Source organism: Ambystoma mexicanum, chromosome 3p (assembly GCF_040938575.1).
Source record: "Ambystoma mexicanum isolate Mex_15411 chromosome 3p, UKY_AmexF1_1, whole genome shotgun sequence".
NCBI classification, from domain to species: domain Eukaryota; kingdom Metazoa; phylum Chordata; class Amphibia; order Caudata; family Ambystomatidae; genus Ambystoma; species Ambystoma mexicanum.
In genome coordinates this window covers 870,945,182-870,959,076 of record NC_090925.1, presented here as the reverse complement: position 1 = coordinate 870,959,076, position 13,895 = coordinate 870,945,182, and the positions used below count along the sequence as shown (strand labels likewise).

General features: G+C 46.1%; 1 protein-coding gene across 1 annotated transcript in view; it reads right to left on the bottom strand.

Moving 5' to 3' along the window:
• Positions 1-1,799: 1,799 nt before the first annotated feature.
• The window catches only part of LOC138581032 (sulfotransferase 1 family member D1-like), a 217,741-nt gene continuing 205,645 nt past the window's right edge, over positions 1,800-13,895 (bottom strand). Inside the window, exon 8 of the mRNA XM_069652056.1 lies at positions 1,800-3,126. Within this exon, the coding sequence (XP_069508157.1) occupies positions 3,014-3,126 (113 nt within the window). The 3' untranslated portion in view covers positions 1,800-3,013. The remainder of the gene's footprint in view (positions 3,127-13,895) is intronic.

The window sequence follows — 13,895 nt, the reverse complement described above, 5'->3', positions numbered from 1 at the left end:
GTATTATGGTCCACTCTGAAATTGACCACTTTATTATGTTTAGATACATTGACTGGCTCCCGTAATTATGTGTGTGAGAAGCTGTGATCCAGCAGATTGTCAGCATGCTTATTAAGGTTCCAGTAACTGACAATGGGTTCGTCCATTGGTTGGACTTCCCTCCTCCACCACTGAATAAAGTTTTCCTTATGATTTGTTAGAACTGCCTATATGCCATCTGCAGTCCACTAACTCTGACCATCACCCGCAAACCAAGCAAAAAGGTCTAATAGTAGTTGTGGGTATTTTAATATTTGTAACTGACTGAGTCTTAATTTATCTGGCTATTGTTTTAGTATATGGTTCCCAAGGGGACCAAATATTGCTGTTTGTGACTGTTGATTTATTTGATGTCCATTGATGTTGTCTTTAATTTGTTTGTTATGAAAAACGAGACGTGAGGTGTTGTCCCCTTTAAGATTGTATGTCATGACTCCGTCGTGACTGACTCCCAATAAAAGGAGCCTCAGCGGCACGTGCTTTAGAACAGCGGCAGATACCATGAATGGTGCTTCTGTCTGGCATCTCATTTCGGGCCTGCAGGCTGACGTTGTGTGATCATGGTTGATGCCACGTGACCACGGTACTGCCGCCATCCCACGGATCTGTGTGAACACTGATCCGTGTGTAAAGCCTGGGTGTCCCCAGCCAACGGACAGCAGTATGTTCGGAAGTCCGGGTGCCCCTAGCAACAGCTTCAAGTCTGTTTTACCATGGCAACGTTTGGTACTTGCTGTATGCCCTCAGCAACAATCCGGCTGTCCCATGTGCCCATGAACCAGCCACAACAATGACTTCTGTCACAAGCAAAACACAAGTGAATTGTTTGGTAAAAATAGATGTAGAATTTGACTCCATTTTGTTTTTCAAGACCAAAAACAACACGAAACCCAAAGTAACATTTTGATTTCTGACAATTCCAATGTGTTCAAATGGAGTGACCAGAGGTACTCTCCAAGACGTGCAAGAAAAATGAAATGCTCATCAGCGTGTTTAAAAGTAGCTCGAAGCCCTTTTCCAAACACTTTGCAGTCTAGTCAGGGGAAGTCTTTTACTTGCAAGGCTTCTATTGTCTGGAATGTATTTGTCTTTTTTCTAGACTTCAAAAAATCACAGGCTCTACAGCTGGCGCCGTCAACATACACCAGCCTCCAGGGCTCACCTGTGGGACAATAACGATTACAACTGCTTTCTAAATTCTTTGCATTATGACCTTAAACATAACTAAATATGGAGTTAAGGTTGTACACTGCTGAAAAGTATGTCATATACATTGGCCGCTTAAAGGACCTTTTCCTGAGATGTTTTCAGTTTCCAATCAGCCCCCGCTGTGGTTGTTAAAGCTGTTTTATTGGTCTTGATGTTTTGGCGTTTATGGTCATTGCATCGAATTCCTTGCATCTAAATGCATTTGCATCGAATGTTTTCCATCTAAAAAATGTGCATCGAATGCATTCTTTTTTCTGTTTGGGGGGCGCCCCCCAAACTCCTGTTTTTTACCCTTAAAAACCCTCCTGAACAAAAATGAACCCTTTACCCCCCCAAAAACATGCATTCGATGCACATTTTTAGATGGAAAAAATGTGATGGAATGGCATTCGATGGAATGGCATTAGATGCAATGACCAGATATCATGTTTTGGTATTGAGTAATACACATGTACAGGAAGCATAGGACCCCATCTCCCACAGAGCTAACCAGCTAACCACCAACCGGGACATCAGACACTTGTGAGGGGTGCTGTTTGAGATCTGTAGGATCTCTGTAGTCCGGGAATAATGCAGTTCTCGAATGTCTGAGCATGTCTCACCCATATAACTGTTGATAGTTCTGCCATCAAAGTCGACAAGGCCTGTGTGACCTGAATAATACCTGAAGTGCCTGAGGCCTGATCCATTAATATCGGTGTCATCTATTGGTGGATCAAAGTTTGGGATATTCTTGCAATGGAAAAATTAATGGCACACATAAACGGGAAGATGGTACGGTTTTCTTGCACCTGGGCTCCATTCCTTGACTTTGTACATGAAAGGGAACAGAGGTTCTTCCGCCCACAAACTTTGAGTCACCTGCTGCAGTGATGATTGCCTTGAGGGAAGGGGGGGGCATTGATCTCTCAATTAGCATGCAGACGAGAAGTACTCCTATGTATGTTGGTTAAGCCTTGTAAACCAAAGTTGTTAGTTTGTTGGGGTGGTTGAAATTTATGAATTACTAAAGAAGATTCCGAAGATACCTGATGAACTGATCCTTGGCTTTGCAAATGGCTTTGTTGTACGGTATCTCAATAAAAATTAAATTGCAACAAAAAAATAAATTGGTGTAATCTATAGGATAGCTTTGCTGTCTGAGGTCGGAGTCTCCATCAAATGTGTGATGATCAAAAGGGTGGCTCTGTTGCATGTGGTCTGAACCCCTAGAGCGGTGCTCCCACATCTGGACGTTTAGCCTATCTATAAACATATCATTCTTTCAGGGTACCCACTGAATATGTAAATGATTTGCTATTTGGGTTTCTTGAATGCAAATCTGTCTCGGGAATATGCATGTTCACTATCCTGGGAATAGGATCTATGTGCAACCCCTGAGGGCCCGAGTAATGGCCCCTGGAATAGAACCCACAATACTGGAGGCATGGATCCACTACCTCACACCTGGGCCTCCACGATCCCTGTAACCAGAGTGTTAGCACTGTTATCTGAGATTCGGGCCTGTAGGATCTGTATATCCTGACAGATAGCTCAGCTGTCCCAGCCTGTACTGGTGGATTCATTTGAGGGGCTGGACCTGCTGTTGGTTACATTTAAAGAGTGCATTATGCTTTGGGCTAAGAAGCTTTTTTTTTATCCCAGAACTATCCCAAATCTTTCACGGGAGAATGTGATGATAAACTGTGCCATATACAACCAGGGAATTGATTCTAGTATTTATTGTGTAAGTGACTGAGTGTGGAGGGATTGAATAACTTAGTCTTCAGATTACGGTCCGGAAGTTCAGTGAGCTCTCTGCCATCTTCCTTTCATAGTCTTGGTCAAACTTCTCATTTTGGGACACGGTGAAATGATTCTTCCAGTCGCCTGTGATCCCTGCAGAAAGGTGGGCGAGAAAGGGAAATAATATGTATTAGAGTGATGGGAATGGTTTCCCAGTGCTTACATGCCCCTCGCAACCACTTTGGTTCCACGTGTTTAACATATGTATTGCGCCCTGCATACTGCCTCAGTCACTGTGCATGGTGCAATGGCGCTTTTAGCTCCTGGAACATTTAATACATTCCCCCATCTTGTGCATAAACCGAGCTCAGCAATTTGACCTCAATTCTTGCACGTGATGCAAGAGGTTTCATGGCCCCTCTCGCTTCTCTTGCAGTTGCTGCGAGGGCAAGGCGCTTCCTAACCTCCGGGAAGGCATTCTGAAGGCTTAGTGAGGGGATCTGAGCCTGATGCACATTAGAGTTCAGCCTTCTTTAGCCAATCAGAAAGTGTGAGATCCAGGCTCTGATTGCAGTAGAAGCCTGCATTCGATGATTCTTCTTACAGCTTCCAGGTCCCTAGCGAATCAACAGGCTTGGACTGGAGGATCTAACCCCAGTGGTCGAATTGTGGGAAACGATGTAGCGGATCTATGTTCCCTGCTGGGCTGCGCCCGCTCCCCACAAACCCCATCGCCACACCCCCTCCCATGTGCAATGCAAACCCTCAAACACACCTGCTATTAAAAGTGCAGTGCACTAAAGGGCAGGATTCAACTTCTCCCTACACTTTTATTTTAAAACGAAACCATTCCTAATTAGTTTCTTTTTAAAATAAAAGTATAGGAACAGTAACATTTTTTTAAAAAGTAGAGGGGCACCGCTCCTGCCCACTTCGACCACTGTCTGACCCCCTGTAAAAGCTGTATTCCAAACTTCCCTTGGTGATGTGTACACACAGGGCACTTCTTCCCCCTGCACAATATATAACAGCTTTAGAGCCATTCCCATCAAGTTCTATTTTCTGCTAAGTGACATTCACCCTCGTTAGAGGCACTCACTGTTGGCTCGGGACCACTGGGCAACGGTCACCTACCACACAATAGATCCCTTTAGTGTGGGCTCTAACACTTCAGTGGTAGAGTCATTGGTTCGCTCTTGGAGGTTCCAGCAGCAGAATTGCCATGAGGTCAGTAGCTGAGCCATTGGTCAGGAGTCTGAAGTTTGGTCAGGTATGCTTTCTCCTTAGCTCAGAGTTAGAATCCTGGTCCGGAGTCTGAGTTTTAGTAGGATTTGCTGCTACTTGAGCTCAGATGTAGAGTCCTTGGTTAGGAGTCTGATATTTAGTAAGAGGAGCTATCCCTTTAGCTCAATCGCAGAGTCCTTGATTAGGGGGTCTAACGTTTAGCAAAGGCAACTGCCTCATTTATCTTAGAAGCAGAGTTCTTGTTTAGGGGTCTGAAGTACAATAAGTTGAGCTGCCCCGTTTAGCTCTGTGGTAGAGTCAGAGGTTGGGAGTGTGAAGTCTATTAAAAGGAACTGCCACTTTTAGCTTTGTGGTACAGTTCTCGGTTAGGGATTTGTAGGTAAGTAAGTGGTGTGGCCCCTTTAGTTCAGTGGTAGATTTCTTGGCCAGGAACCTTGAAGTTGCTGCTTTAGCTCTTAGCATATATCCTAGTTTGTGCCAGAGAGGAGCCTCACCTTCAGCTGAGATGTTGGTTTCATGGATAGGATCCTGATGGTCACTGAGATAAATGCTTAGACCACCATAGACTCAAGGAGCCTCCGACATGTCGTATAAGCAACTTAACATGCATACCTACAAACACACACGTTGATACAAAATATAAAATTAAAACATTGCCACACCCATATGACCATTCCCAAAAAGGTCCTAGCATAACCCAGAAACCTCAAAAAAGGTTGTACTGGGGCTTCTGCTCCCAGGGAAGCCATGGCCGAAATACCTAGCTCAACTAAATGTATCCACATTTACTTCCAACTTTCCCATACAAAGAACCTGGTCGTTCATGGCTGTTCGAGGCTTAGGGGAGTAGGGAGAAGGGTTTGTCACAGTGTGGTTTCTACATGCCTCGGTAAACCATGACACTGTGGAGGTCTCAGAGTATGGCCTCTGCAGAGCAAAAGACAGGATGTGTGTCCTAAAGCACCTTGCACAGAAGCACAAGCCTAGGGTTTTGGTTAAAAAAAAAAAAACCTTTGGTAACAGTGATATAAATAGGAAACTTAAAAAATAAATAAAACAAATCAAGTTTTTTTTTGCACACTTTTGAAGGAGCTATTTTTCAAACTTAGCAAATTCGGATTTCTGACATGCAACCCTAAAGGTTTGTCGGGGACCTACAGAAGTAAATGGAAGGGCTTGGCCATCTGTGTCTCTTTGGGCACGGCTGTCTCATGCCTTGGCTCACTATGAGATGAGTATGTTCCAGACATACCCCCTGGCACAGCACACACTTTTCTCCAGCTGTCTTACCTTTCAAAGCCCCACCCCATTGAATACCGTTGATTCCCACAATAAATAGGGTCTAATTATACACATTGCTCCTCCATATTTTCCATATTTTCATTTGAATGCCTTCCTGAATATCTTATCTATCACTCACCCCAAATAGCCACCCGGCTTTGCTCCTCCCTACCACTGCTAAATGTTCTATCATACTCCTGCTTTGCCTCTCTGGCAGGCAAAAAGCTCTTTGATGACATAACCTATGGCAGTGGGTGCTACACAAATGCAAGCTAGCATAGCATACCATATAGGGTAATCATCAGTTTCCTGTTTTCTGAATTCTCATTTGTCTATGGGCTCCTGCACTCTCTGTTCTATGGAACCTGTTATTGTCAGGCCATAACGTGTAACTTGCTTCCATGGTTCTTTTTGACCTATTTTAGCCATGCAGGAGTACTCCAAGGAGCCAGAAGCAGGAAAAAGAGTACATGAGATAGAGCAAAGAAGTAGGCAAAAGGAATGTCTTATCAATTGTTTGCTTTCCTTAATTTCATTCACCTCAAAGCACTGTGAGGGAATAATTAGGGGTGGATTGGACATGAAAGAGAAAGAGAAAACAAGAAGCGGGAAGTGGGGCTTAAGGAACAACGAAAAGGGAAGGATGATTTAACGACATGGAAGCAGGGGGCACGGTGTCGGGCCATGCTGTTTCTTCCTTACCCTTTGTATTGGCTTCCGACCCCATATTTCACAGAGGAAGAACGGACAAGTTTAAAAGAAGTAATTAGAGAGGAGGGACGCACAGGGTGAGGAGTAAGGCCATGGGTTGAGGGAAGAGAGGCGCTTGATGATGTGTCATGTTACTTGCTTAAATAGTTCCTGCGTCACTCTGAGATTTCTAGAAGGAAAACATGTCCATGCTTGCAGGGGGAACAGGTAGGCCAACTCGCCTTGCCCTTTGCCCCTCTTTTGCAATGTCTCGTGACCGCATGCGTGTGCAGCTGCTCAGAGTTGTGCCTCCCTCATTTACTCCATCGGGTTTGTGAAACCTTTCATTTTCGCTGCATCTCAGCTGATCTCTCTCTCGTGCAGTAAGAGGTTAAGGGGAAGGGAAATTCAGCTGCTGGGGTTGGTTTGTGATTTCACCTCAACTCCAGGGGCGTTGCGAGGGTGCTAAGTGGGCTATAGCCCCTGATCTTTTGGTTGTAGCCCCGGATAGAATCTCAGGAGCTACCGCCAAAAGACTAGCTAGCCCCCAGTCCCAACAGTTCCGACATCAGTTTAGCCCCGGGTCTTTTCCGGACCTAGCAACTCCCCTGCTCAACTCCCTTCAGACTTGTGCACCTGGAAGCCATGAAACATTTTGTTTGAGAGAATCTCTTTCTAAACCACGGAAACACACGCCCCATCACTCTTTGCTTGGGGAGCAGCACAAAGCAGGCCGAGAGCAGTCTCGGGCCATTGTGCCTTTAAACTCTGTGCCAAACAGATCCCAGTGGAAAAAGAACTGGGTTGGATGAAGGATGAACGAATGAAGAAATGAGAGATTCATATTTAAGCTTAAAGTATTTATTTTGACCTCACGTGTCTGGATTCTTTTCAGCTTTTCCAGTTTCTCAGACACATGACACCCTTTTCTCCCGTTACTGGTAACCAAAAGACATGTCGAAGATTCAGGAAAATATTAATGAAACATTAAGAAAAGATAGACGCGATGTAGCAGGTTCAAACTCTTTATTCGAACTGTCGTTTCCTTGCCCCTCTGTCAGTAACCCCGCCCCCTTATACTTTAACAGAGAAAGCGGACTGGCAGACATTACACCCCCCCCCTACTCAGCCCAATAGTCCTCTTTTCACTCCATCTCTTCAAACTATCTGGAAGATTTTCGAATGGCTTTTCTGGATTGACTTCGTACCACTGCTGTGTCGTTTTCTCTGTCACTGTCATTATCATCAATGTCTTCATCTCCATGCGCAAAGTCTGAACAAGTGTCGGAGGAGTTTTCGGCGACATCTGGGGTCTCACACCCTTGAGCTGCAGTATTGTCAATCTGTTTGGAAAAGGATGAATTTCTGGTGACTGTACCAGTTGGGCTTGCTGCTGTCACCATGGATCCTTTGACGTGTGTCACAGTCGTGGGCTCCAGACTAAACGCTGGCACCTCCTTCGATCCTTGTGATTGTTGGACCAGCACTTGGTCTCCTATGTTGAACTCATTGTCTTTTGCTGTCCTCCTGGCATCCACATATTTCTTCATTTTTTCCTTGCTTTATTTGTCTTTGTCTCTGGCTCTCGCATTTGCACCCATCGTCCCTTCCTTGTCGATGGTTTGTGGGAGAGTAGTCTTTATCACTCTTCCAATCATCAGTTCCGATGGGGACACTCCTGTGGAGCTATGAGGCGTGTTGCGATAGTCTCTGAGAAGGGTGCAGATGGCTTGCATGAACAACCCCTTTGTGATGGAGCATATTTGTAGTGTACGCTTTAAGTTGGCCATGAATCTTTCAGCCGCGTCATTTGACTGAGGCTGTCAAGGGGTGATTTTCCTGTGTTGGAAACTCAGATGTTCGGCGAACATTGCAAAATCATGCCCACTGAATGGTGGGCCATTGCCCAACTTTACAATGCTAAGGATGACGTAACAGCTAATGTTTTGTTCAAAGCCGGAATTACTGCGTGTGCTGCTGTCGAGTGTATCAGGTGCACTTCGGGTAATCTCGACATCTCATCAATGATGACCAGATCGCACTTGCCATGGATCCAAACACGTCAACAGCCACTTCGTCCCATACCTGTAGTGGCATTGTAGTCATTTCTACAAAATGGCTCCATATTACACCGCTCGTGAAAACACGTTGAGCGATACCAACGTCTGCAAGAAACCTCTAAAAAAATGATCCACCTCTTTCCATTTAAAGGGATTTAAAAAAAAAGTAGTTTTCCATAAAAACAAACCAACATATAACAGATAAGATCTGTTGGGTTAAGACTGTGGCAAAACACACTGAGAGGCTCATAACTAATTCTACACTCCAAAGGGTTGTGGGGGGGGGGGTGAGTAGAGAGGGGAGTAAGGAGGCAGAGAGACTGGGAGAGAGGGCAAGAGGAGCAGGAGATTAGGCAGCAGTGCTATTAGATTCTTGATGTAGCACTCAAAACTGCTCAGAAGCTTCATCAAAGTGCTGAAGAGAAAGAGAGTGCCAGAGTGCGCACCTACGTGCTTAACTGCTTTTATGATGATTACTTTATGGAGAAATAGCATTCAGAGGTGTTGCTTGTTAATGGAAGCAGAAATCAGATTCAAACTTCCTATTAGTCCTGGTTCTAACCTTAAAGGTGTTCCAAAAGACATCCTATCTGAGCTAAACTTTGCCCATATTTGCAATTGCTGACAACAAAGTGTTGACGAGGGAGGATAGCTCAGGGGCAACGCGTTTGTCTTGGAAGCAAAACAACACGGCGCAACACAGGTTCAACCCCGATCCCGTGTTTAGAAACCACTCGCTGGTATTAAGCGCGTTATAAATGAACAATAAAATAAATGGCTTGAGTAAACATGACCGAAACGTGAAATAGTCAATCGCTGAGAGAAGTGGCTAATGACTGACCGTTAATCTGTGTGCGCTCAGTATCTGTCTGACCTGCCAGAGTTGTGAATGTAAAGCGGGGGGAGGTGGGGCAGAGTCAGAGGTCTTCCTGATGAAAATTCAGCCACTGCAGCAGAAGAGTGACAGGTTCAGGTCCTGCATCTACGAGTAAGCTAAGCAGAGACCCCCACATTTGGGTTTGGCATCTTAAGGGGTTCCTATTCCATAAACGTGGCTTGGCACGTTGGTCCCACCTACATTTTGTTAATTTAGAGCAAGTGAAAAGATGATCACCCTGTTGGCTTCATAGTGTTGGAGTAGGTGCCCATAACCAGGAATCCACAGCAAGCCTTAGTTTTGATCAGGTTAAACCCATTCCAAATGGCCTCACTGACTGTTTCCCATGCTAAGAAATACTTGACCCCACATCATTAAGAACTACAGCACCATGCAGTAGAATGCACATTTTATACCTGTAAATTTAAGCTCGCTCGTGTAACGCTTGCTCTCTCAGTAACAGAGGGAATGGCCAACACTATCTGGCTGGTCTTCAGTGTATCATTTATTTGCATTTGTCTCTGCTACCACCACACAAAGCTTCTCAGGGTTCAGCCCTGCCGGCCGCTGTACTGCACAGCACTGTGCCCTTAGCATGAGCCAACATACTCACTCGCCCACGGGAATGAGTACTGCCTGTCTGCATGTTTAGCACCTTTCTCCAAAGCGCTTTGACATTCAAAAGCAGTACAACAAATGAAAAAGACAACATTAAGCCAAAGTCAGACTCACCACAAGACATGGGCCATTAGGAAGTGGCAAAGAATTACAAAGTGTAGGTGCAATTAATTGAAATGAATGTAAACAAAGCACAAGGAGAAAGGGGGACAAAAAGAGAAATAGTCAATCGCTGAGTTTTACACGTGTTTCGACGGCACTCCCGTACCTGGTACGAGGACATTTTTGCACATAGAAGAGGAACCGAGTTGGGGATTTAACCCGAGACTTGCAACAAAGACTATAAGATACATATACAAACAGCCACTATTTGGCCCTGATTTGAGAAAGACGGGAGTGCCGTCGAAACACGTGTAATCACAGAGGGCATTTTCAATTTGCATTAAAATTCACACTGTAACCCTGAAAAAGAGGTCATCAGTCTTCTTTTTCGGTAAAACGTGGGCGCATGGGTAACCTGCTAGCGTAACAGCATACAACAATCTATTCTACTTGAACGGAGTTGGGGAGCCAGAGACTCTGTTGTTACCTTCTCATGCAACCCTGAAAAGGAGCCAATTTCCAGTGGAAAAAAGGGCGCTGAGGTCCACCACAAGGTTCCCCCGTGCTCATATAATGATTATCATTCACTTCTTCTCAATAGTATATTTTCATTATAACGACTAGTATGGTTATGAGTGTCCCTATAAATATTTATCGTCTCCTCCCTGGGTCTCCTGCTTTCCCCATTATCTGCTTGTTTCAGGGATAACATCACTGGGTTTCCGTTTCATTCAGGCTTCTCGTTTACTCATTTACAGTCCCTTTCTTATGCCTCCTCTCCTTGTTCTTGTCCTCTGACCAGTGCTCGGTATCTCCATGCCTGGTGTGCTTCGCGGTTTCGTCCAAATAGCGGTATCAGTGTGTTTGACAGGACCTCCAGTCCACCACTGTTTTACTATGGCCACGCACCCGCTTACTGCTTTGCTCTCTGTCCACTTCGGAGGAAGATGTGCGTCTGCCTCATCTATTACAGGTCTACAACCTATTTGAAACTCCCTGGTTCTCCATCTCCTCCCTTTGTAGAGATAACGTTGCTGAGGGCCTTCCCCGCCGAGCTTCTCTCCTCTCCCCTGAGGATGCCTTGCATCTGCTTCCTCAGCTCTGTCTTGACAGACTCTGCGAAACTCCTGGGCTCTCAGGAGTTCTCAGTCTCCTCCCCTCACAGAGCTGACGTTTCCTTCGGCCTTCCTGAGTTTAGCTTCTCTTCTCCTGTTCTCTTGCGTGGCTTCTTGAAGCCCTTCCTAGTTATTCATAATTTTCATCTCAGTGGAAGAAAGTCTTTCTCTTAAAGGAATATTTACAATTTCAGTTACAAAAGAATACATATTGGTTCCTTGTTTGTATAAGTCCTTGTGTGTCATGGTTGAAGAGGTAATGGTAGGATGGTCCTTAGAGAATTCCTCACAGGAACGCGAGTCCTTGTCTCCACGGGGGGAGTCTCACTAGGTGAGGTCCTGCATGCCTCTACACTTAGGGAGAGTATTGCGGCGCAGGCTCACCTCTCTAGCCTCTGGGGGCTCCTCCTTGGGGAGAACAGACTAATTCCTGTGAATTCCCACCTAGATCAAAGTTGTAGCATATGCTCCCTTCCCCACTAATTTCTGATCACGGAAGCTATCCTGAACTCAGCAGCACCATTTAATTTCATCTCCTCCCCTATCCAAACCCCTCCCACCGTCCCACTTTGAAGCCTTAATGCCTTTCTGACTGCCCCTTTCACCTGCCACTCTTCTCCAGGATTCTGTAAATATACAAAGCCCCTAGACACCCAGGTGCATCTCTCCCTTCAACACAGACTTCACCCCCATCAAGCCTAGCAACGATTCCAAGGTCAGAGTTGCTCTTTGGCGATCCAAAAACCAGTTTGCTACCCCTCCCCGCCCCCCTCTGCTCCTCTCTCCCTTCCCCTTTACAACCAAGCTCTGCTAGGCCACCCACCACTCCTGCCATCTCCTCAAGCCCCATCAGCACACACGCCCTCATCTTCAACTCTCCTATCCTTCCCAGCAACCCCTTCTTCACTATCCATCACCTTCCATCCCCAGGCTTCCCATTCCTAAGCGCAGCTCAGACTCCCCTATCAGCAGCCATGCCAACTGTCACACATATGCTTCTTGCACCCCCACTCCGCTCAAAACACAGAAGCCACACTCACTGTAAACTCACATCCCATCAATCCTCTCCTATTCTCCCTCCAAGAAGACATTCTGCTCTGATCCCTATACCTTGATGACCTACCCCATTCCCAACCCTATACATCCACTCTTCTCTGCACCTGTCAACTCTCAAAGCTCCAGGTCTCCCCTACCTTCACATGCACTTTTCCCTCCAAGTCCCAGACCACTCCCAGCATCTAATCCCCCAAAAACACCCCCTTGCTATCCCCTCTTCCTACCCCTCAACCCCTCTCCACTTCCTTAAATAGCCCTCGCTCCACTCTCCTCTCCACTGAATACCCCATTTGAAGCTCCCTGCCCCGGCACGCACTCCCCTGCATACCTAGTCAGCCCGCCCTGCCCCCACACCCCTCACTTTGCTACTCATCCCATTGCCTCTCATGCATACGTATCAAAGCCAGATCTGTCACGAAAAAAGCCACATTATATTCAACTTTATCTCCTCTGAAAATTCAGACATCCTCTTCATTACTGGAACTTGGTTTTCTGATGATTTCCTATGTACCGCATTCGAGGCCTTCCCCTCTGGATACTCCCTGGTCATACACAATAGATGCAGCAGACAAGGGGGGCAAGGCATCCTCCACAAACTACACCTCACAATCTTACATACTGAGAAACAATCCTGCAATGCTGACTGTGAATCCCTGCTAGCGAAATCCCAACCTTCCCCCTCCCTCCTTTACAGACCCCCAAGGCTATAATAGAAACTTCAAAGACTCCCTCTTGAACTCCCTAGTGACCATCCTGATCTCTCACCTTTTGCTTACCCTGCTAGGAGACCCCAACATCTAGTGTTACACCCCCTCTAATCCCATGACCAGTCTTCTCATCGACAACATGAATGCCCTCAACATGACCCAACTTGTATCAGAACCCACCCATATAGCAGGGCACACCCTTGACACAGTATACAGCTCCACTAAATTGATCTTCCCACCCTCCACCCACCCTCTAGTATGGTATGGCCCCCTCCCCTCTCCCGCCTCGCCTCACCATCTCCGACCCATCATCCTGTGTCCCGCTTATAGAAACAAAGTAATTCTTTCCCCGGACATGGCTAGCTTCCTGCTCTCCTCCCTTCCCAACCCTTAGGAGGAATCCCATCTATCAACCTCCTCCGCCAATGGCTCTCTGATGACCTCACCCCTATTAGATCCTCCTCCCACAGACCAGGCCCTTCTCCAAAGTGGTTCACTCTCTCCCTCAAATCCCTCAAAACCCTCAACCACCACCTGGAATGTAAATGGCTGGCTGACCCTACATCCAATAACAGAGCCAACCTTACCCGGGAGATCAGGGCCTACAGGGTTGAATGGAAGGAAAGTCAAAAGATCATTCTATGGTTCCTAAATCTCAATACCCTCAACCTCAGCAGGGATCTGTTCATTCTCCTCCATCTCTGATCCAGAATTCATGAAGCTACTCTCCAGCAGCCACCCCTCAAGGTCCTTTGGAGACCCCTACCCTCCCTCACTCCTTAAAAACATCCTCTCCTCTACCTAAGCAGGGAGCATCACTAGATCAATAATTAACCATTCACTAATTTCAGACATTTTTCCAGCAGCATTAAAAACCTCTCACATCAAACCGTTACTTAAAAAGCCTTCCCTCAACCCTCTCCTCCCATCCAACTACCGCCCAATCTCAAACAACTGCTTCATTGCCAAACTCTTAGATCGCACAGCATAGTGCCAACTCTGCTTCTTCACAGAATCCAATGGCCTTGTCGACCCTGCCCAATCCAGCTTCAGATGCCTCCATGGAACCAAATCCATCCTTGTCTCTATCTGGGATGACATGAAAATAACATCACATCAAACTCAGAAGGATATGCTGCCCTCATCCTCATTGACCTCTCGGCAGCATTTG